This window comes from Gymnoscopelus microlampas (genome assembly GCF_963454915.1).
Source record: "Gymnoscopelus microlampas genome assembly, chromosome: 20".
Taxonomy (NCBI): Eukaryota; Metazoa; Chordata; class Actinopteri; order Myctophiformes; family Myctophidae; genus Gymnoscopelus; species Gymnoscopelus microlampas.
Window position 1 is genome coordinate 6,349,560 of NC_139957.1, and position 24,299 is coordinate 6,373,858.

General features: G+C 41.2%; 1 protein-coding gene across 4 annotated transcripts; it reads right to left on the bottom strand.

The window, feature by feature from the left end:
* On the bottom strand, positions 1-24,202 carry LOC311035882 (serine/threonine-protein kinase VRK1-like). Of its 4 annotated transcripts, none has more exons than XM_084044352.1 (13): positions 24,113-24,202; positions 20,275-20,434; positions 18,393-18,448; positions 16,785-16,854; positions 14,826-14,913; positions 13,663-13,771; positions 12,927-13,019; positions 10,001-10,133; positions 9,126-9,246; positions 8,851-8,909; positions 5,380-5,555; positions 827-1,259; positions 1-612 (listed from the first exon to the last, which is right to left on the bottom strand). In XM_084044352.1, the coding sequence occupies exons 2-13, from the start codon at positions 20,432-20,434 to the stop codon at positions 458-460; spliced, it is 1,653 nt and encodes a 550-aa protein (XP_083900478.1). In that variant the 5' UTR covers positions 24,113-24,202; the 3' UTR covers positions 1-457. The 4 variants fall into 4 exon arrangements, with proteins under 4 accessions (XP_083900478.1, XP_083900475.1, XP_083900476.1 ...); XM_084044349.1 differs by having other exon boundaries at positions 827-1,262; XM_084044350.1 differs by having other exon boundaries at positions 827-1,262; positions 24,119-24,194.
* Between the last annotated feature and the right edge of the window lie 97 nt (positions 24,203-24,299).

Below are 24,299 nucleotides of genomic sequence, written 5' to 3' on the forward strand. Positions count from 1 at the left end.
TAAAAACAATGTATTCTTTATTACTCTAACACAGACAGAATATATTGTACAAAACATAGAATACAGTTTAGGCGAAAGGGGGTCAAGTGGGTGAAGAGACCCCAAAGTAACAGCAGAAAAGAACAGATAGAAAACCTAACCCAGTGCATGAGTCCTTTCTTCTACAGATACAAAATCTAAACCCGTGCGCGAGTCCTTTATTCTACAATACTCGGCCCATTGTCCGACGCGCCGGTTGATCTCGTAGGAGTGCAAAAAAAACTATTTTACAAAACATAATAAAATAACAATCTGTTAACCACTTTAACCCTGGTGTCCCTATTCTGGGCATGTCATTTTTTTGCCTTTTTTCTCCCTAACATTTTTTTAAAATCTTGAAAAATTGGAAGAAAGAAGAAAATAGGGCATGAGTGGTTAAAAAGCACGTAGAGGTGAAAGGGTGTTAAGAGTGGGGCAGTTAGGATGAGGATGAGGTCTTCTTGGTTGGACCTCTGGGTTTATTGGCCTTTAGTCCTGGTGTGGTCTGTGTTCCCATCTCCATTAACGTGGACTTTGAGGTGACACGTTTTCTGGGGCTGGACACTTTCTTTTGCTTTTTCACACCATTCGCTTCTGTGGAGGGGGGGAAATATATTGGCATACAGTATTGTGACAACTACTACATTACTACATTTCATCCTAAAGTTCACCTTAGTAAACAAATAAAATCATTTATATTCATTGAGCACCTAAACAATGGGTGCTAAGAATTTGCATACAAAAGATTGTTCCATTAAAATTCTCATATTTTATCTTATTTTTATAAACAAAAAATGTAAAACTCTACCTTTCTTCTTTATGATCTTTTTCTTAATGGGCGCTGCGTCCGAGTCGTCCTCATCTGATGTGATTTTCTTTGGGGTCTTCCTTTTCTTCACTGGAGCTCTGTCTGTTTCATCATCATCATCATCCTCATCTGATGTCTTCTTTGGGGCCTTCCTTTTCTTCACTGGACTTCTGTCTCTTTCGTCATCATCCTCATCTGATGTCTTCTTCTTTGGGGCCTTCCTTTTCTTCACTGGACTTCTGTCTGTTTCGTCATCATCCTCATCTGATGTCTTCTTCTTTGGGGCCTTCCTTTTCTTCACTGGACTTTTGTCTGTTTCGTCATCATCCTCATCTGATGTCTTCTTCTTTGGGGCCTTCCTTTTCTTCACTGGAGCTCTGTCTGTTTTGTCACCTGCATCCTCCTTATCCAATGTCTTCTTCCTCTTGACAGCCTTCTGAAAGACATCAGAGTATGAGTGAGTGAGTGAGTGAAGAAAAAAGGATGAGTGTGTCGATCAGATCTCTCGGACCCAGGGGCGTTGCTCTAGGTCAAATGGAACTGGTGCATGGCCTGAGTTTCCCTCAAGCGTGTCCCGACAAAGATACAAATATGAAAAAGCGAAACGACATCCCCTACCCAAACATGGACAGGTGCTGAGCAAAGAACACTACAAAGAGAAAATAAACGCTCACACACGGAGGGCTCCAATGTGTCAGATGCTTTATTGCACCAAAAAAAAAAGCTGTGACGCTTCGAGCTAAACGCTCTTCCTCAATAAAAATTGCCGCGCTAATGTGATGCGTTGGGAGAGCTCGTAGATCAGCTATTTTCGGAGCAGGACACCATGGTATGAATAGATATAAAATCAGGCTTTACACGGCGGGGGGGCCAGAGAAAGAGACGGGTTTTCCCTCAAACCCTGAGACTTTCATCTTCCTTTTTTTCCCCTCTTACCTTTCTTTTGTGACTATCTTTTCAATTTTACAGAAATGGAGGAGGGGGAGGGTGCGTCACAGCCCATGAAGGCACATGGGATCTCAGGAGACAGAAAAAAGTGGGATCCACATGGGAACGGTATGGCTCCAATCTGAAAGTTGGACTTCATGTGACCTGCCTGTGACGCAAGTCGTCTATGATGTATCTATAACGTATGACCCCAAATTTGGGCAAAGTTTAATAATAAATAGTGGTGTTACTTCTGTGGCCAGCGTGCATGTTGCATGCTATAATTTACAGTACACACACACACACACACACACACACACACACACACACACACACACACACACACACACACACACACACACACACACACACACACACACACACACACACACACACACACACACACACACACACACACACACACACACAAATGAGAATCACTGATGTACTTAATGGGGGAAAATCAAGCCCCCTCTCCATTCTTCCACCTATCCCTCCATTCATTCATCCACCTATCTATCACACTCCATCCTTAACCAGACTCGATAATGAACACACCCCTCCCCTGTCTCAGACTTGAACTATCCGTCACCCCCCATCCATTTTTTTTCTCCCTTCACTTGCCTTCCATTTTGACAATTGCTACCCTCATGATCGCCGCCGCGGCGCCCGCTGAGGTGAACAGATTGGCGGGATAATTACATACAATAACCGGCGCCGGGGCCAGGTAACCTCTCGGCTGGCACGGGCCACCTCCCCGGTGGCACCGACCATATGTAGCCAGCAGTGCCGCTGTGTTGATGGGGGGTGGGGGGGTGGGGGGAGACGGAAAGTGTAACCAGGGAGAGAACGAGGCAGATTATCTCATTTATTGCACTGTGTATTTAGGGGTGCAACTCTTAATTGAACGCATCGATTTAAGATCATTATAAAAAAAATTCAGCCATAATGTAATGAAAAATAATTGATTAATAATCAATCCCTTTTTGGGCCATGTTATTATAGCGGAAAAGTAAACAATAATAATACTTAAAATAGCCAATCTACGCACTCACAACGCGTTGCAGCTTGCAGATTGGCCTTTTCACCGTTCACCGTTGTGCAAAAAACATGAAGTACAGAATAATGCCTAAGTGGCTAATTGATTTGTTGATATGAAAGGAAAAACATTTTTTACACACACTTCTCAATTATTCGATAAATCTTAAAAGTTAGATAATTGCTGTCGGGCATAAACCTCTTTTATCTCCATATTCTGTTTTTTTCCGCGTATATTAACGCCCTACTTGATCATACTACAGTGTCACGCAAAAGCATCAAAAGTAGCAGATCTACAAGCTCGAAACGTGGCGCGAAGCTACGCGCTTTGAGCTTGTAGATCTGCTACTTTTGAATTTGGATCCTGAAACGTGACAGTTTTGGGACGTATGAGGTTTCCACCGGACAGGCAAAATAAGATAGCCGCAGCCCTACTGTGAAAAATATCAGGGAATAAAGACATACTTCAATAGAAACTTTATACAGTGAAGGAGGAGATTGAGAACCTGTTGGAACGTTAATTGCTTCAGAGATAACTTATCTCTGTCCAAGGTGTAATAATACGTAAGCACAGTCTGATTAAACAAACAGTGCACAAACCGTTGCACTCTTACGACTTCATTGAACACTTTCTTTATGGTCGGGTATGTTAATACTATAAAATATAACTAGAACATTTGCACTGGTTGGAGGTGAGCTCCCTGCTCTTCCATCGAGACATGTAGACCCTGGTGTCAGGTAGGACATCTACTGGTTGATAAGTAGTACTGTCTGAACCTCAGAGTGCAATGTCTCCTCTGACCAAGCGGGGTAAGCCCTCTTGGAAGAGCGGTAGAAATCTGTCCTCTCACCCGAGAGACATGGGTTTGAATCCCAGGAAGGACATTAAAAGTCACGGATTGCAGCTTTAAACAAGTTAAGAAAAAAATGTAGTTTATTGAATCAGTCAATCTATTATTATGATTTAGACGAAGATGACAATTCATTTCAGCAGCAATTAAAGCATGGATGCTGGGAATTATGCATGGTTCACCATGATTCATGAAGGAACGAACAAACAAACATTTGTATTTCAAGGACCCAAGCTTGATATAATGATTTTTCTTTGCTCTGGGACCCCAATCTACACCACAAAGTCCTCAGTGTTATTTTAACTTATGAGAGTGTACCGTCAATCATTTAGCTGGGGACCCCCTGGGACACCCCTGAGGACCCCTGAGGGTCCCCGGACCACATTTGAGAAACAGTATATGAAGCCATGTGAAATGGGTTGTGTTTTTCTTTTGTTATGATTGTCATTGATGTTATTGCGCTTTGTACTTTTTAAATCCAGTAGAGAAAAAAACTGCCCACTGCTACAACATTAAATGTAACTAGTGATGGACGCATCTTGAGCTTTTCATTACAACAAAAAAAAAGAAAATACATAAAAAGAAAAAAAAGAGTAATTCTTACTGGAGGAGCAGCAGGAGTATTACAGTATTTTTCATTAGTTTTTGAATTCAGTTTAGTTTCAGTGAGTTTCCAGAGGGATTTTTCGCATTTCAATTTAGTTTGTATTGTTTAAAATAACAGCACAGTGAGCACACTATCAAATACTGTTAAAGCCTAAAGAGAAAATGTAATACCATGGCATCGATACATGTTAGCCCACAGAGGAAGAGCAACATTGTGATTGGCTGAGAGGTGTCACATGGGGGTACACTAATGCTCTGTAACTCTGCTAATGAAAACACATTAATTAGTTCCCTGCAAAATAAATAAATAGCACCTTGATTTGTGTTTAGCAGCCGAAATGCCAGAGTCCAGGGGGAAAAATAATAGCAGAAAAGTGAAGAACAAGGGGAACACAAGCTTGAAGAGGTCAACCAAATTGAAAATAAAAAAAAACGAAATAACACCAAAATGGGCTCCATTTTAGGCATGTCTTTATAAAGTGGCAGATAAACGAGTTGTGAGGTTGTAGATTGGCTATTTTTGTAGCATGACACGTTGTACGACTAAGTATACAACTTGAACCCTGGCAAGCACAGAGCCCTGCGGGACTCCAGACGATCAAGTACATAGAGTTTAACCACTTGAACCCCAGCATCCATATTCTGGGGGGAAACATTAAGCTTGTACATCTGCTATTTTAGAAAAATCTTGAAAATCTTTGCAAATCTTTGAATACATATATTAACATTAACATTTTCAACAAAAATCTTTGCTTCTGGGGGATTCTACAAATGTCTTCTAAATCCTAACACTTCTTTGAAAAAACGTATGTTGCTATATATATCAGTGGTTGTCAAACTTTTTTTCATGTCAAGGACCACCCAAAATGATATGTATTTGCAAATAAATTCACGATAAAAAAAAAAAAAGTAGATCTACAAGCTCATAGCACGGCACTCAGTGCCGCGCTATGAGCTTGTAAATCTGCTATTTTTGAATAGCCAAATAAATCTTAAAATTACAAATCTAAAAGTTCCCGGTCTTAATGGGTTAACATCCATATTCTGGGGGGGAAACATTAGCCAACAATAGCCGATCTACAAGCTCACAACGCGGACACGAAGTGAACACTTCCGTTCGACCGTTCTCACCTTAGCAGGGGATGTGGGACCGGCTCCGTTGAGCGGTGCGCCGAACTCCAGCTTGCCGTCGTCTTTGGCTCCAGCGGCCTTCAGGCCGGCCTGCAGGATGGAGCGCAGCTTGTCGTACGGCGGCTTGTCCTTGAAGTCCAGTGACTTCGCCACCTCCATGAACTTCTGCAGTTCATCTACATTAAAGCAAAAAACAAAGTCTCAAGAAACTGTCGGGCCAAGTAGTCCTACTCTGCGATTTGTGAAACAGGGTGAAAGGAGCCCACACACACTAGCACTGTGTTTCATTAACAATTAGCATAATATGTCAAGTTTTTGGTAGCCACACAGCCAACCAGCTGAGGGAATTGCTGATAAAGGATTTAACCTTTGCTTCTATGGAATATCCGAGATCATTATGGTTTTCTGGAGGAGGACTGAACATGTATTCTATTGCTAGTTTGACCACTTAAAATACTACAGAAAATAGGCTATCTACAAGCTTGTAGAGATGGCCTATTGTATGTGCGTGACACACTTCTATAGACAACATGCTGACGATTGAGAACTTTAATCCATGCATCTAGAAGAAAGACACAGGGGGAGATAGAACACACGTTACCCAGAAGAAACTCTCCGTGGTTTATTTGTGAAGAGCTTATTGTGATTTCCCCCCCCCCCCGTACGAGTGAATCTCTTCCATTCGCTGTGCTACTACGGAAGTCACAAACTAGTTACTTACACACAACCTACATACCCATCTGTCGAGAGTGTGTGTGTGTGTGTGTGTGTGTGTGTGTGTGTGTGTGTGTGTGTGTGTGTGTGTGTGTGTGTGTGTGTGTGTGTGTGTGTGTGTGTGTGTCTTTGTTATGCCATAGTCTATTGTTACAGCAGCACACACACTCACACCAGGGTTCTCTAGCCCCAGAATCATGCCTAATTCTGTTTGGTGTGACTTACTAATTTCTCCGGCAGACAGTGCAAACACACACACACACACACACACAGATGGAACGGTAAACAACGCTAGCAGTGGAGCAGAAAGGAAGTAGGTGAGACACTGGGTGCCACTTCCCTTTCTCTCTCTCCTCATCGTTTTCACCCCTTTTTAAATCTGTTCCCCGCGCACGCACGCGTGCGCACACACACACACACACACACACACACACACACACACACACACACACACACACACACACACACACACACACACACAGGAGGTCAAGGTTCCAAGTTCAAACAGGAACTCTCACCAGAGAAAGATAAACGTCAGAGGCGTTTTTTGCTGACAGGGCAGCAAATGTTTGCCTTTCTGTATATAATGTATATAAGAGTGTGCACAGAGTTGTGTATTGTTGTCAAAGGCAAAGCCTGAGCATGTCCCTACTAAATAAAAATGATGACTACCCCGGCCCATATAATAAAAAAAAACTAAGACTACAACGAATCAAAACTAAACTAAAACTAAGCCTTTTCAAAAAATGAAAAATAAACTAAACTAGCAAAACCCACTTTAAAAACTAATTGGAACTAAACTTCAAATTGAAAACAAAATGTAAAACCAAAAAATACAAACTAATGAAAATGCTACACTATAATAACCTTAAGTTGAGATGGTGATAAGGAGTCTCATCTGGTTCTCGTTCTAATGCAAGAGCCACCGGGCGGGAGAAGGCCTAAAGTGGAGGCGCGTTGGAGGCGAGCAGTTAGAGCTAGCGCTGATGCTAATGAATTAGCGCCCATAATGAGTGAATCATTACGAACGCTCTTGTGAAAGGGAAAAGCCACTTTCTGTCTCCTATTTGTGCGTGTCTCTCTACATTTGCATGTCCTGTATGTGCAAGAGATAAAATGCATGTACACAGGTGACTGTGTGTGTGTGTGTGTGTGTGTGTGTGTGTGTGTGTGTGTGTGTGTGTGTGTGTGTGTGTGTGTGTGTGTGTGTTTTTGTTGTCTTTCTCCATGTTTCTATGAGAGAGTGATTGGGAAATGCTTTGGCTTTAATTTTGCATAATTACTGCTCTTGCATCAGAGGCGATGAAGGGCCTTGATGTACAGCATAGGGCTGGGCAATCAACCGTAAATATATGAAAACCGATATTTAGAACCAATAACCGACTTATAACCAAATAATCGAGAAATCGTTTTTTTAGCTCGACACAAAAACATTCTAATAGAGTTTTTCATAGTCTACTAAATTGACTAGTCTGATTAACCACTATTTAATACTTTGTTGAACAATGGTGGCGCGCAAAAATAGCCAAACGAGCTAATAAATCTGCTATCTTCTTTTTTTAATATTCATTCAATAATCATAATTGAGGCAAGTTTGACATAACCGTGCTATTGATTTATAGTCCTCCCTAGCACAGCAACTTTTTAGATCCGTTTAAGCCTTATATTGAGTATGAAGTAAGTCTTGTGAAACTGAATATAATCATATTCCATTATAAACCACTAAGATTTACTTCCAAAGCGAAAATATTTTGTCTAGCGGATATAAGGAAGTGGGGTATCCCTTCGTGGCATTAACGTGATGACGTGTCTAAACGTGAAAATGCGTGGCGACGTTTCTAAAAGCATCAGCCAGAGCCTTCCAATGAGGCCCCAGAACGTCATCACATTTGCTTCGACGCGGCATCACGTTACCAGTCCAAATAAGGGTATTTAAGTCACAAGGGGTTTCCTAGTAACCGCGGGATAATATTTTCGCTTTGCAAGTAAATCCTAGTGGTTTATAATGATTATATATTCAGTTACACAAGACATAGTACCAACTGAATTGGCTGAAAGGGCTCTAAAAAGTCATGGGTTTATTTTCTAGCAGTGCCGTTTCTGATGGAGATTACATCTCCATGTTAAACTGCGGGCCTCTTGCTGTCGTCACTGATCACATGACCCAGGAAAGGGCCTAAATTATATAAATGACATAGTGTAATGTTGAAAACCGGTGGTATTACCCTTTAATGAGTCTTGGAGGCATAACATTCTGAAGCTGCTCTGGGGTTGTTCCAACACAAAGCTCTGTTTCATCAGCTTGCTGGTGATATACAAGTACGAACGCACAACAATCCCACTCATGTGACAGCGAGCATATTGATGAATTCTGTTTGACTACAACAGTCTCTCTCTTTGTTATGTTTACCGCTGAGCATTTGGTTAGGTTTGACCAACACGCCGTGTCTTCCCACTGTTTGACTTACATACTGTAACTCCCACCCAGACATGCTGTGATCACAGACAGAAACCGCATCAGATTTTTGACAGGTCAAGCCTGAACGTCTTGTTTTATTTTATATAATTGCATTGCCCAGGAGAGTATAGCTGTGGGCTGTGGAAGGGGTCTTGGTGTTTAAATATGTCTATCATAGGCCCTACACCAATATATCCCGTGATATGGTATTATCCTTTACATACGTGTGTGTGTGTGTGTGTGTGTGTGTGTGTGTGTGTGTGTGTGTGTGTGTGTGTGTGTGTGTGTGCGTCTCACACCTGGTTTGTCCTGTGCAGGGAAGCACTTCGACATGAACTCAGAGATGTTGTCCCAAGCCCTGCAAAGAGAAACTAAAGTTAGCATTTTACTCCTGTCAGCATTTATACAAATAAAATCTGAAAATGGTTTCATTTTTAAAGCCTAGTACCTGAATTACTTTCCAATCAAAATCTAGTTTCATTAGCACTACTAAGTAGCACATAGTATTCTTGTTAAGGTAATGGATAGAAAAAGAATTGTGGAGAAAATATTCGATAGTTGCAGCCCCGCTCACCTGATTTTAGAGTCCCTGACATAGACGGGGTCTTGTAGTTTGTCCTCCCAGGGCAGACGGCCACAGAGCCACTGCACCATGCAGTATGCCATGATCTCCATGTCTCCTCTCCTCCCAGGAGCTAGGAGGGACAAACAGCATTAACACTGTGCCAGGCTTGATTCGTGGGGCAGTTCTGGAGGCCACCGCCGTTAGTGGCAGAGGGGAGAATGCCTATAGTTTTCCGATGGGACCGATTGGATGCCTCTGTGATACAGAGATGACCATGCATTCCCCATCACTCCTATCGATAAAGAAGCGGCGATAAGAAAAAACTGTGGAGCATTCCTTTAAAGGGATAGTTCACCTCCAAAATGACTTTTTTTCTATCTATTAGTCACCTCATGGAGACTTGAATTCATGGATATTTTTTAGTTTTTGTTGCATTCCTAAGCCAATAATTTGATGACCGGCAGCGGTTCCGGTAGCAGACATCAGGAGTCTCCTTTGTGTCTCCTACCAGAACCGCTGCTTACCGGCCCGCTGGTCATCCAATCCAGGGAAAAAATCAAAGATTTGCACATTTTATTTCCCCCCCCCAAAAAATAGCAGATCTACAAGCTCATAGTGCGGCACTCAGAGTCGCATCATGAGCTTGTATACCTGCTATTTTTGAAAATCTAAAAAAGACACTTTCCCGGTCTTAATGGCTTAATGTCTATTGGGCATCATGCACGGTAAAACCCTGTGTTCAGTTATCCATTTGTTACTCTGACAGTGTACGAACGTAAGCAAAATGTAAGCTTACACTGTCAAGAGTTAACTTAACACTGAGGATTTTACTGTGTCACATTACACTTGCCATAACTAATGAACTATAAATCCCTGGCACTCACAGACTCCTTTGTGGGCATCGATGCTGGTGAACTCGATGGTGCCGTCGTGACATCTCTTGGGGTCCTCTTTGTACTCCTTGATGACACCCTCGGGACAGTACCTATAGGCCAGCCCATAATCTAGTAAATAGACCTACGAAATCCACAGAGAGACACAAACACAGGCATTCACGCATGCAGACAGACAAGACGACCAGGTCATGGTCAAAAACACCACTGAACATGTTCACACACCGGCGGCGGCCATTTTGCTCTTTACATCACACTCGGGGGGGGAAACCTTCGCTTGTGTGAACATGGTCAATTTCAAAATGCTGAAATTAGTCACTTTATTAGAGATGCAATCCATAACTTTCATGTCTTAACCCATTAAGACCTGGAACGCACCTGTGTCACTTTTTGATTTGAGCTAAAAAGCATTATTTTACACTTTGGCTATTTGAAAATAGCAGATATACAAGCTCATAGCGCGGCACCGAGTGCCGTGCTACGAGCTTGTACATCTGCTATTTTTGAAAAATCGTGAAAATGTGTGCAAATCTTTGAACATATATATTTTTAAAGCGAACATTTTAAACTCAAATCTTTGCTTCTGGGACCCCCAGGAACAAAATATTTTGAGATGGGGGTCCGCGGCCAAATACATATCATTTTGGGGGTCCTTGACATGAAAAAGATTGAGCACCGCTGATATAGAAACATAGTTTTTTTTTTTTCAGAATACTGTTGGGATTTAGGAGACATGTAGAATCGGCTTCAGGTCTTAACAGGTTAAAGATGCAATCCATAACTTTCATGTCTTCACCAGGGATTTGAACCCTGGTCTCCCTTATGAGAGATTACCACACAGCCAATATGTCATGCCTGCTTGGTCAGGGGAGATATTGCACACATTAGCTTCAGGGCAGGCAGTACAACTTTAGTCAATTAGAAGGCGTTTCTCAATAGAAGTGTAGGGCCAACCACTGCAGATGTGCCAGTTACTGTATATTATATTAACATACTCTACCATAAATACAGATAGATTAAAATCATGTTTTCTTCATGAAAATAAGTTCCTAATTGCAGCTGTATTCATAGCCATATTCAGAGCATCTATAATTGAGGACAGCATCATCAATGCCGCTATATGAAGCTTAGGCAATAGAGGGCGCTCTTCCATGAGGGACTGAGACAATAAAATAAAAAAACAAGAATCCCTATATTATGAGGAATGAAAGCTGATAACTTTAAGTTTGAACAATATGCCATGAGGTATACTTTCATGTAACTTCCATCCAGGTGGCCGTCTCACTTTGAAAACACTACGTTCAGCCATGAAGCCACTAGCTTTAGGCTCATGTTCTTGTAACATTCTCATACAGCACAATTGGCTACTGGTGGAGATAAAACGCAATTACAGGATAATAAATATGAACCAAAAATAACATAAAGACGTGCGCCAGACAAACATTGCTAATAACTCCAGGGCAAGCCGGGTTATCAAACCGGCACGGTACGCAAAAAGACCTCGCCCCGCGCCGAAACCCACAGAGACCCATTTCTAAATTGTCATTTAAAAATAGCGCTTTTAATAACGCCACCAACGATACATTATTAATCTCTAAATTAAATATTTGCCCCTGCCCCCACCTTGTTTGCTCGAAACAGCTCTGTGCTGCTGCTGCCGCCTAATCTTCCCAACGTTTGGATGGCGCACGGTAACAACCACACACACACACACACACGTTCTCCAGGTCCTAATTGAATGTAATATGTCTGATGTACACTCCGTCGTACGACTGTGTCCAGCATCGAAAATAGCCAATCTACGATCTCACAACGCGTATAGCATTGCAGCAAGTTCTGAGCTTGTAGATCGCCTATTTTAGCCACAAGACACCGGATGTACGACGAAGTATACATCAGAAGAATAGGTCTGCATACTGTAGAATAGATGAACGTTTCCCAACTCAAGGTGTTCATTTGTTAAATGTATTCAGAATTTGATTCTGGGATATTTCAAATAGTTAGAAGTTAAGACAGACCACCAGCAGGCAGGTGAACAAGCCACATGCAGTTTAGTTAATGGAACTCAAAAGAAGAATCGGCCAAAATACCATTATGTTAATGTGGATGAGAATTCATATTTATGTCATATATTACTGAAGTTATTTATTGGATTGTAAATTAATCGTTTCAACATTTTGAGTATCAAGGAGAAATTTGCATTCCAAAAAAAATCACCAAAGCAAAAGCAGAAACCTATTGTTGCCACCAGACAGAACCCTTTCATATCCATATTTCAACTTTTTTTTTCTTCGAAAATTAACGCCCTACTTCAGTGGTTCTCAACCTGTGGGTCAGGACCCTCAGGGGAGTCCCCACGTGATTTTTGGGGGGTCCCCAGATGACGTTGAAGTGACAATTTAAGGACATTTAAGACCTTTTTAATGTACAAAAATAAAATAGACGTGAGCATGTAGATACAAATCTACGTGCTCACAACGCCTCACAATACAGTATCTATCTGTGGAATAGAGTCAAACTAAATGTATTGCCTCAACTCCTACAATTCCAATTGCTCGTCAGGGTGGGGGGGTGTCCCCAGTTCAAATATGGTTATTTTGGGGGGTCCCCAGTTCAAATATGATTATTTTGGGGGGTCCCCAGTTCTAATATGATTATTTTGGGGGGGTCGTGGCTTAAACAGGTTGAGAACCACTGCCCTACTTCACCATACTACAGTGGGACACTAACGTAGCAAAAATAGGTGATCTACGTACAAGCTCACAACACGTCGCATCACAATGCGTTTTGAGCTTGTAGATCTGCTATTTCTGCAGTGAAAATGAACACTGGAACACAGGTTACGGTTTTGGACACGCAAGGTCTTCCACCCGAGAGCAGAGATGTGATATATTGTTGGTATGTCCCAGCGACTGACCTGGTTGGGGTCTCTGTAACTCAGGACCAGGTTGGAGGCTTTAATGTCGGCGTGCGCATACTCATGTTCATGGATGTACTCCAGAATGTCCAGCTAAACAAGAGAAAGGACAGAAAATATTGTCTTCACATACTATGTTATTGTTCAACCCATTCAATCCGGGAACGCATTCTACAAATGTCTTCGTATGTTATGTAAAACGTAATGTATGTTGCTGTATCGGTTCTCAAACTTTTTCCATGTCAAGGAACCCCAAAATGATATGCATTTGGCCGCCGACCCTCGTTTCAAAATATTTAGTTCCAGGGACCCCCAGAAGCAAAGATTTGAGTTACATATGTTTGCTTTGAAAATAATATATATTCAAAGATTTTCACAAATTTTCCAAAAATAGCAGATCTACAAGCTCATAGCGCGGCACTCGGTGCCGCGCTATGAGCTTGTATATCTGCTATTTTTGAACAGCCAAAGTATAAAATAATGGTTACAGCTAAAATCGAAAATGACACAGATGCGTTGCCGTATTGAATGGGTTAATATCTTATACCTTCCTTGTCCATTGTTTCTCATCTTATAATTTTGAGTTGTAGTGACAATACCCATTTAGGGCTGTGACCTACGAGTAGGTGAAACTTAACGTGATTGTCGCTTCTTCTCATCTTCACTTTGCCATTCCTGAATTAAGTGCCAGAGCGATAAATCATCTTAGGTCATCAATATAAAAAAGGAAACCAACCAGGCGTAGCCCGAGCTGCAGGACCAGTTTTCTCGGGAACCTCCCGCCGCTCTGCTCAAACTTCTTCTGCAGGTCGGTGCCACACCTGTCCATGACCATGAACCTGTACCTGGATGTGGGTGTGGAGGAAATGGTTGATCACAAACGAGGTCTGATGAGTCGCACGGCATGATTTGATGCCAGTGGTTCTCAACATAAGACATATAAAGGTAGACGCCTTCTCCGGCTCTTAAAAATAGAACAGAATTTTTTTTATACAACTAGATTCTGACAAGTCCCGGAAAAGACACGCTGTGATTATTGGCCAGTAGTCAGGAAGCGTGCCTTCTCCAAAATGGCGCCCCCGCGATAAAGGTCGCTCCAAATATTGAACTGCAGAGGCCAATGAGGTATCTAGGTTTCTATATCTATGGTTCTCAACCTTGAACATCTTATGTGTGTTTCGCGGCCCACCCATCTGACCACTTAACACGGCAGCTGCCGTGTTAAGTGGTCAGGTGGGTGGGCAGACGTGCATTTTCAGAGCATGTTTATTTTAATCATGGATCAATCGATTGTGTTCCAGCTTGGATCAATGGAACTAGAGCACTTTAAGTTCCTATTTATCGGTATATACCATTTAAAAAATGATATCATGATTAAAATCTTAGCGCTCTATCTTGCTCGCCCCCTTATTATTTAGAAAAACATTTTTAAATAGTTCAAATAGCCGATCTCTAAGCTCACAACGTGTCGATGAAGATCGGCTATTTTCACTATTTTACTAAATGTTTAGGCATATGGGGTCAGGCAAGATAGGGCTCTTAGTGTTTTGCCAATAATTTGGGAGCGTACTTGCAATAACCTCACAGGTTGAGAATCACAGTTTTTGCAACAACAACTGTTGTGGGCTTTAGCCAGATGCACGCAGGAGGGACAGTGAAGCCTCATTTAAACGTAGTGGCGTGCGCGGAAATAGCCAATCTACAGGCTCACAATGCGTCGCCACGCGACGCGTTGAAAGCTTGGGGATCGTCTAGTTTCGGCACACAACCTAGTATAAACACGACACCCGTTCAGCCTTTTGTTCTGCCATCTTGCTGTCAAAACGGCCAACTGCAGTTCCTACATGGTGCTTAATTACGTCTGCAACAATAACTGCGACTAAAAGAAGAGCGCCTTACTTTTTCCCTCCTTTCTCATGCAGACCAGAGCCCCAGTACTTTGGAACGCCCAGATGTTTCAGCTTGTGAGAACTCCTCCAACTCTCGACTGAAGAACAGAGGGAGGGAGGGGGAGGGGGATAAATAAATAAACTTTACAAAATACACGCACACTTAATCCATTAAGACCGCGAACGCATCTGTGTCATTTTAAGATTGCTTTGGCTATTTTTGAAAAATCTTGAACATTTGTGGAAATATTTGAATATATATATATATTTTTTTATGTTTTTTTTTTTTTTAAATGTGTGACTCAAATCTTTGCTTCATGGAGGTCCCTGGAACAGCATGTTTTGAGATGGGGGGTCCACGGCCAAATACATATAATTTTGGGGGTCCTTGACATGAAAAGATTTGAGCACCACTGATATAGCAACATACGTTTTTCAGAAAACTATTACTAATAAAAATAAAATAAAAAATACACACACACACATATTTTACAAACTTTCACGATTTTCCAAAAATAGCAGATCTACAAGGTCGCTACGAGCTTGTAGATCTGCTATTTTTTGAATAGCCAAAGAAATCTAAAAATGACATTGATTATTTCCCGGTCTAAATGGGTTAATTTGGATTCTGTGAAGTCTGAAAGCGTGTTAACAACACTTCCTCAAAACGACTGTGAAACAGACCGCAGGGTAAGCTAGATAAAAGTTGCTGGTGAAAAGTGGTGGAGCTGGTGGGTGACGCCGCTGACACTCAATGTAATAAGTGTAATTCCATGGGGGGCGCGGGCGGGGGGGCGGGGGGATACGGGAGGCACGGCCGCAAGCTAATCTGCTGGCGGGACAAATATTTACCAACAACGCAACATTCTGCCATGAATAAAATATGAGTCTTTGGTTCCTTAGTAATATAACAGTTAATTGTCAGGGGAGATTGACATTTGGATTGTTATTATATAAAATGCAAAGCTGTGGCCTCGGGGCGAATGGCACCCGCCACCAGAAGCACGGTGTTGGGGACGAGTCCTCCTCCGCAAGGTCTCCTCCGTGGCCAAGCTAAGAGTTCTTCTTCTTGTTTAGTCTTTTTTTAATTAAGAAAGTTTGCAGCGGCGGTGAGAGACTACGCTGTGAGTGTGATCGTGAGACTTTATTTGTATTTGCTGGCTCACTTTAATGCGTGTGCGTACGTTTTATGTACGTGTGTGTGTGTGTGTGTGTGTGTGTGTGTGTGTGTGTGTGTGTTGCCATACTTGTGAGGGCCAAATGTCCCCGCAAGTATAGTAGAATTTGAGAAATAGACATTGTGAGAGCAATTTCCTGGTCTTCAAAAGAGAAATGTCTGTTTTATGGTGCATGACACCAGGTATAAATCAGGGTTAAAAACAGCAAGAACCCAATGGTAAAATGGTGTTATGATAAAGTAACTGTATTGATGAATCAATTTTCATTTCAACGATCCAACCATATCGATATGTAAACAGCAACATATGGCATTGTGTGACTTGTATCCATCATAAATCGTATCGCCTTGAAAATAACTTGTGCCTTGTATTTAGTCATGTTAAGGGTTGTATTACTTCACATTCTGTTCCATATCACTACACTATAAATGTGTGGCATCTCTGCATGCCTGTGAAGAGGGTTAGTTTGTCCATATTTGGTCAAATAAAATGTCCATGTATTTGCCAGTGGATTATTGAGTTTACTCATTTATACCCGTATTCCCTTAAAAGCCAAATCCTGCACTATACGCATATACATTTCAGACAAATAGAATTTTTGGCTAAGTAGTTATTGTATCAAGTTTAAATCGTTGTATCGTATCGCGATAAATTAACCAAAATCGTCCATCTATCGTATCGCTGTTAAAAATCGTTACACCACTAAAAAACATTTATAAAACCAGACTGTCTTAAAAAAGAGAAAGAGAGAGAGAGAGAGAGAGACTATGAGGTACAATGTCTTGTCATACTCAGATTAGGCTTGGCAGCTCTCATGTAGAACTTGAGCTCAGAGAACAACGGGCCGTTGTCACTGGGCTCCTGTAGTGGAGACATAAGGAGAGGCCATCAACTCACATAACGCTGCTGTCGGGCAGAAACCTCTTATTCTACATGTTTGTGTTTATTCATTTTTATGTAAATTAACGCTGTACTTGATCATACTACAGCGTCGCACAAAAGTATCAAAAGTAGCAGATCTACAAGCTCGAAACCGAGCTTGTAGATCTGCTACTTTTGCCATTTTTTTAATTTGAATCCTAAAAAGTAACTGTTTTGGACATATGAGGTTTCCACCCAACAGACAATAACCTACACACATGTATTTTATTATCCTTTTCAACCACATAACCCCTACTCTGGACGTGTCACAATAGCCGAACATTCGCGGAAAATAGCCGACCTACAAGCCAACAACACGCGGCGTTGCGTTGAGACTTGTGAGCTTGTAGATCAGCAATTTTCTGCGAAGAGATTCGGTGTAGATGGGAGAGTACAGACCCCTGGGGGTATCCATTCAACAATGTATAGGGGTTTACATGGTTACGTTTTCGTTCAAACATGGGTCAGTCAAATATGCATAATTACATTTGCCAAAATGAAGTAAAACATACAATATTGCATTAGTTTCGCCCAATATGGGACAATGAAACCATGGCGGGGGAAAAAAATACGTTGGATGCAGAAACTAAAGCATATGTAAATGAAAGCATATGTAAATTGAAGCATACGTAAATTATGACGGTTTGATATGCACATTATCCAAAAGATCGTCACACCCTAAGAAATTATGACATTTTGGCCAGTCTCAAGTGTGGTCGGTGGTTTAATAACATGGGCAGAGCTATCCATTTCTGTGGGTTTAAAAAACAACAAAGGAATGGATAGCAGTGGTGAATATAGAAGAGTCAAACCTCTGAATATCAGGCTATTTTTATAACAGATGTAAGGGCTGGGTTTACAAGCACCACTGCAGCAGGCACCAGTCAGTGTTAACACCGGCTTACAGAATTGGTTAGGCACACCGCCAAACACCTAATTACAGCTAAATATGATTTCAGAGAAATAGCTCTAGGCGCTACTTAACATTTAGCCACACGTGAGCTTCTATATCACCCAAATCTGTTAATTCACAGTGTAGGTGGTTCAGCGATGGCATTGTAGGTCTGGAGGAACACGGCCGAGCTATGGCCTACGACCCCCACCTGCAAGAAGCTTGACTCTCGGTTTCTCCCCTAAAAATGTCGGTTTCTCCACAGCCAAATAAATAGATTAAAGTAATGATGGAAGAATTTGCCAACTCATCTATAAAAGCAAAAAGGCTTTTATAGGCAAAATGAAGAAAACATAAAACAAAAAGTAATAACATGTCGAAAAACAGGGTTGCGGTAGCTCTGTAAAAGTTTTTTTTCCCTCCGGCATGGTTTAGGTCTAGCCAACTTCTTAAAAAGGAATGATAAATGCCTAATACCTGCCAAAAAAAAAAGCTTTTATCCCTCATCAACTAAGTATTTTACTTTGGCCACTTGCGTATCTAAGCAAACAGGGAAATGTGAATTGGTGCAATTAGTTAGTCTTACCACTTTGATCACATACGGAGCATCAGCCCCCACAGCTTTTGCCGAATTTTCATCAGCTGTAAAATAACATAACAGAAATAACAGAAAAGAATTGAATATGACTTTAATGAAATTGTGGGTTATACAATCTACTGCACAGTAAAATGAGTTAATTTAACTATATTAAAAAGGTGCAGAAAGTGAGGTGATAATTGTATTACAGTATTAAAGTATTAAATAGCTCTATATTCTGGTAGTAAGTCATTGCTAAAATAGTGTCTGTTCAGTAACAGGGGTCTCGTTAGTAAACAGAAAATACATTTTCAGGTCAGGATACCAATTTTATCCAATCAGGAGAGAGAACTCGCACAGGATAAATGAGTGAAATTGGAAGTGATGACATGAAGACGTGAGCAGACACAATTGGAACTAGGACACCATCAAATTGAAGCTGATGAATGGTCACTCTCCTGATTGGATGAAATTGGTTTATTATAAGAGCTGGAGGGACGGTGAGACTGCCGTTACTGAACACACACTCTATAGCAATGAATGATTACTATCGGAATATAGCTTTAATTTCACAGAAAACTTTCAACCTTTAAAATGTGTGTACACCACATGTTACGTCACAGGGTAACATGGCAGCGGGTCAGACAGCTCAGTCATGACATAATGTCCAGGTTCATCCTAAATAATTCTAGTAACCGTGGTGAGTGAAGCTACCCGGTTCTCCTCAGTGGCTGGAGCAATTGCTCTGATTTTGCACACAGCCATTGACCATTACCATCTGAACTTAACTGTGAAGCCCGTTTTTCAATTTCATCAAATCTCAGCTTCTTATTAGCGTTTATGTGTACAAGAATGTCGCAATGGTTACGGGGCTGCCCAGCTGTGGGATGGCCCCGTTGGCTATGGGACGAACTGCCTCCCGGGTTGCCAGATCATGTGCGCATATCCCCCCACGGATGCGTCGACCGGGTATGGTCTAGTTGTAATAAATGCTTTATATGCATCGTCGTACAACAGTGTCACCCACAGACAATAGCACTGTAGCAGACATACAAGCTCAGAACGTGCCACGTGGGCGAAGAGTTGCAAGCTTGCATATTAGCTATATTTTGGTCACATGGAGATCCAGAGTGACGGTCTGTACAGAACGTTATGGTTTTGAGTAAACTGCCATCCTTTTCCTGGTACTTTCAGTTAAAAAACTCTGCCAACACATCCAGATACAAGCATCTTCAATGCGTTCCAGCACCTGCACAAACACTGGAGTAGCATGTTTTTCTAAATCGTCACACGTCATCCATGAATGAAGATAAGAATGGCCATACATCATCTTAATCCGTTGAGACCGGGAACGCAGCTGTCATTTTAGATGTCTTTGGCTATTCAAAAATGGCAGATCTACAAGCTCATAGCGCGGCACCGAGTGCCGCGCTATGAGCTTGTAGATCTGCCATTTTTGAAAAATCTTGAAAATGTGTGCACATCTTTGAATATATATAAATGTTTTAAAGCGAACATTTTTAACTCCGATGTGTGCTTCTGGGGGTCCTTGGAACAACCTATTTTGAGTTGGGGGTCCGCGGCCAAATACATATCATTTTGGGGGTCCTTGACATGGACAAGTTGGAGCACCACTGATATAGCAACATAGGTTTTTGCTATATTAGGATTTAAAAGTCATTTGTAGAATCATGTATAGTCAAAGCTTTGCACACATTTTCACAATTTAAAAAAAGAATAGCAGATCTACAAGCTCATAGTGCGGCTTTTTTTAATAGCCAAAGAAATCTTAAGTGACACAGAGATGCGTTCCCAGATTTAATGGGTTAAAAGATGATTTTGCTTTCATAAGTAGTACAAGATCAACCATCCACCCCGCTCCATTACCTACCCAAATAGAGAAGGCCAAAGCCCCCTTGACCGATTGGTGTGCCGAGCTTCCAGGATTTCTTCCCCACATCTGTGAGGACCTCTCCGGGTGGGAACTCCTCTGCCATCTTCCTCTTAGGAGGGGCTCTCGGCTTCCCTGCTGCCTTGGCTTTAGGAGGCATCTGAGACACACAAGAGGAGAGGAGTGCATCTGATCAGTCTACTACACATGACATGGTTCTCAACGCGGACCCCCAGGGCTCCTTGAAGGGGTTCCAGGGGGTCCGCAGCTAAATGAGAAAGGAACCAAATTGGACCCTTACGGGTCTGTAATACAAATTGGAACTCAAGAGTTGGATTAACACTGAGGATTTTATAGTGTAGATCGGGGTCTAAGTCTGAGATAGCGATTCTTCAAAATGTCTTCTAAATCCTAACAGTTTTTTTTAAATGAATGTTGAATGGTGCTACATCAGTGGTTCTCAAACTTTTTCATGTCAAGGACACCCAAGATTACTATACGTATTTATAATATTTTGTTCCAGGGATCCCCAGAATTGCTTCTGGGGACCCTGGAACAAAATATTATAAATGAGATTTGAGTTACAAATGTTCACTTTAAAAATATATATATTCAACTTTTTTGAACAAAATTAATGTTCACGATTTTGAAGAAAATAGCAGATCTACACGCTTGTAGCGTGGCACTCAGTGCCGTGCTATGAGCTTGTATATCTGCTATTTTTTAATAGCCAAATACATCTAAAATGACAGAGATGCGTTCCCGGTCTTAATGGGTTGAGCAAAGCAACACATAACAGCACAATATTATCAAATGCGATCATTTATTTTACTAGCTTCTCATCAAACTATGTTCTTTTTTTATGCAACTCCTGGACACCAAGATTACAGTAGCCTACAAGTAAACAATACATATACTGTACATATATTGAGATGTCAATCTACACAGAGTCTAGCCTACGTGAGTTAGTACAGCTGTATTCATTGCGAACGTGGAAGGAGGCGCGGCGAAGCCCCGCCTCCGCCCAAGTGGAGCATACTATGAAACTCTGCTCGGCTTGTGTGTGTGTCTCTGTGTGCAATACTGTGCATGCACTGCCTGTGTGCAGCCACAGAGTGCGCCAGAGTGCAGCTACAGTCAAAACACACACACACACACGTCCTTAAATACACAATATTTTGGAGCTGCGTTCGCTTCCAGCGTTCGCGCGTCTTACCTGTAATTTATACAATTTATACACCACAACATCATTGCGTCTGCTCATAACTGTCAAACATTTCTTTACCCATCACTGAGTGACAACATGACATCAATAGTGACTGCTTTACTTTCATAAAGTTCATAACCAATGTGGCATACATTGCTCGTATTATAGAAATGCTTGCCTTTATTATTTATTGTTTTAGCACATTGAATCCCCTTTCAGTTGAAATGTGCTTTACAAATAAACTTGCCTTAAGTTGTATTCTTGGAACATAGTATAACAAACATTGTATAATAAACTTGCCCGCTTCTTGGAACTGCTAATGTTGGGAGCGTACACACAAATACATTTTATGGCTGTTAAAAAGGTAGGGTAAGAGATTTTCTTTGTTTAAAATAAGTGTTAAATAGCTCTATATTCTGATAGTACGAATTGCTATAGGCTATAGAGTGTTTGTTCAGTAACAGGAGACTCCATGTCTCTCCAGCTCTTTAATAAACAGAAAATGCAAAATGCATCAGGATAGAGAACTCAGTCAGGATACGGATTAAACAAGTGGAATTGGAAGTGATGACACACAGAAATGAACAGACAAAATTGGAACTGGAACACTATCAAAAATAATGCTGATAAACGGGTACTCTCTCCTGATTGGCTGACATTTTGTCACCTACCTGAAAATGTATTTTCTGTTTATTAAAGAGCTGTAGAGACAATAAGGAGACTCTCGTTATTGAACACACACTCTATAGCAATGATTACGATCAGAATGTAGAGCTTTAACCTTCTAACAAAAAACCTTTTGTTTTACCAAAATATCATTAATCTACCTTTAACTAGTTTATGTGGCAATTAAGTTGAATCTGAGTCAGGTTAGTTTGACTTCAAGTTCCTAGTCTCTTGATGATGATATTGTTGTTGTTGTTGTTAGCTTTAGCTAGCATGTGGTGTAAAGTAAGTACATGTACTCAAGTATTATACTTAAGTACAATTTTGAGGCATTTTTACTTTACTGGAGTATTTCCAATTTTCTGTACTTTTACTCCACTGCATCTCAGTGAGAGGCAAATGTTTTACTTTTACTCCGCTATAATTATTTTAAAAACTTTAGTTACAAGTTACTTTATAGATTTTGACTTATTATTACAAAACATACATTAACTAATTCTATCCTATACACTTTCGCTATTTGAAAATAGCAGATATACAAGCTCACAATCAGTCGTGATGATACGCGTTGTGAGCTTGTAGATCTGCTATTTTCAAAAGATGTTTATACATTTGAAAACTTGTGAAATGGGACATTCTGCTAAATGAGTACTTTTACTTCTATAGTTTGATGCCAATACATTTGTAGTTTCACTCAAGTACATTTTGATTACCAGAATTTTACTTCTAAATAGTCATACATACTTTTGTACTCAAGTTAACAGTTTGAACACAGGCCTTTTACTTGTAACAGAGTAATTGTATATTGTGGTATTGCTACTTTTACAAAATATCTGACTACTTCTTCCTGATCCACTGATGAAAAGTTATTTCATTCACGTGTTTTCTTTTCTTTTCCATGGAACAAAACACAGAATACAAAGTACAGCAGCCTGTACGCCTTGTTGTTGGTTTCCATTCCATGTTCAACTAAGCATCCGGTCTATAGCCCGCCCACCCCAAGAAACTGCATCCTGTCATTTCAACACACAAGCATACGAACCACTTCCGTATCCGCTGTATTCTGTCCAGACCGGATATGCAAGCTGGAAAAAAGCGAACGTTACACCAAACCTAGCTCGTAGATAACTACGACACAGTTTAGTTCAACCGTACAATGACCCAGAGAATGGCCGTAACGCTCACCCAGCCAACTGTATCTATGTATGAGTTTCATCTAAGGACGGAGGGACGTGGGTTCACGTTACAACCTTACATGCTAAGTAAAATAGCCACAAACTACGCATTCATGTTGCTGTAGCATTAGCCATGGTTCACATGACGCTCGTGTGGAACCACTTGTTCCTGGTTTTCGTTTATTCTTACATTTACAACTCTCACATGTACATGAACGTTCAGATTTATAATATAAACTGCTTACCGCATGGCCACGGATGTAACAAGTTGAGTCGTCAAAGGTCAAAGTACCCGTATATTCCGTATTGTTCATTAAAAAGCTTTTTAATCCGATTGCCGGCCATTTTCTCCGATGCTTTCAACTATGCGACACTACTGGTTGGGAGGTGTATTGCACTCTGATACATTACAATTAAAAAAAAATATATATATAGAAAATGGCCGCCGATCAGATTAAAATGCTTTTTATTGAACAATACGGGAGATACGGGTACTTATCGCGGGCCGGCTTAACTTGTTACATCCGTGGCCGTACGGTAAGCACTTTATATTAGAAATCTGAACGTTTATGCACATGTGAGAGTTGTAAATGTCAAAACATCAAAAACCAGGCACAAGTGGTTCCATGACTGTCTCACGTTTCATGCCTAATGTTGCTGTAGCATTAGCATAGCCAACGTTAGCTACCGGCTAGAAGTGACGCAGCACACGTCCGTGTATTGAGATTAGAGACGCATTAATACGGCTCCGTGGTGCACGGATAGGACCAATTCAAAGTGAAATGCAAACCTTTACTTTGTTGTCACCAGGTTAATTTCCTAACAGCTCCACCAAACTTCCCGCAAAACTCCACAGTCAGAAGGACGTGCACGTCACGACTCGTTCTCATTGGTCAACGGTCGCCGACGTCACACCGTACGCGCTGACGTCTACCAACCTCTGACGTAAGCGTCGTAATAAAACAGGGGCACTCCAG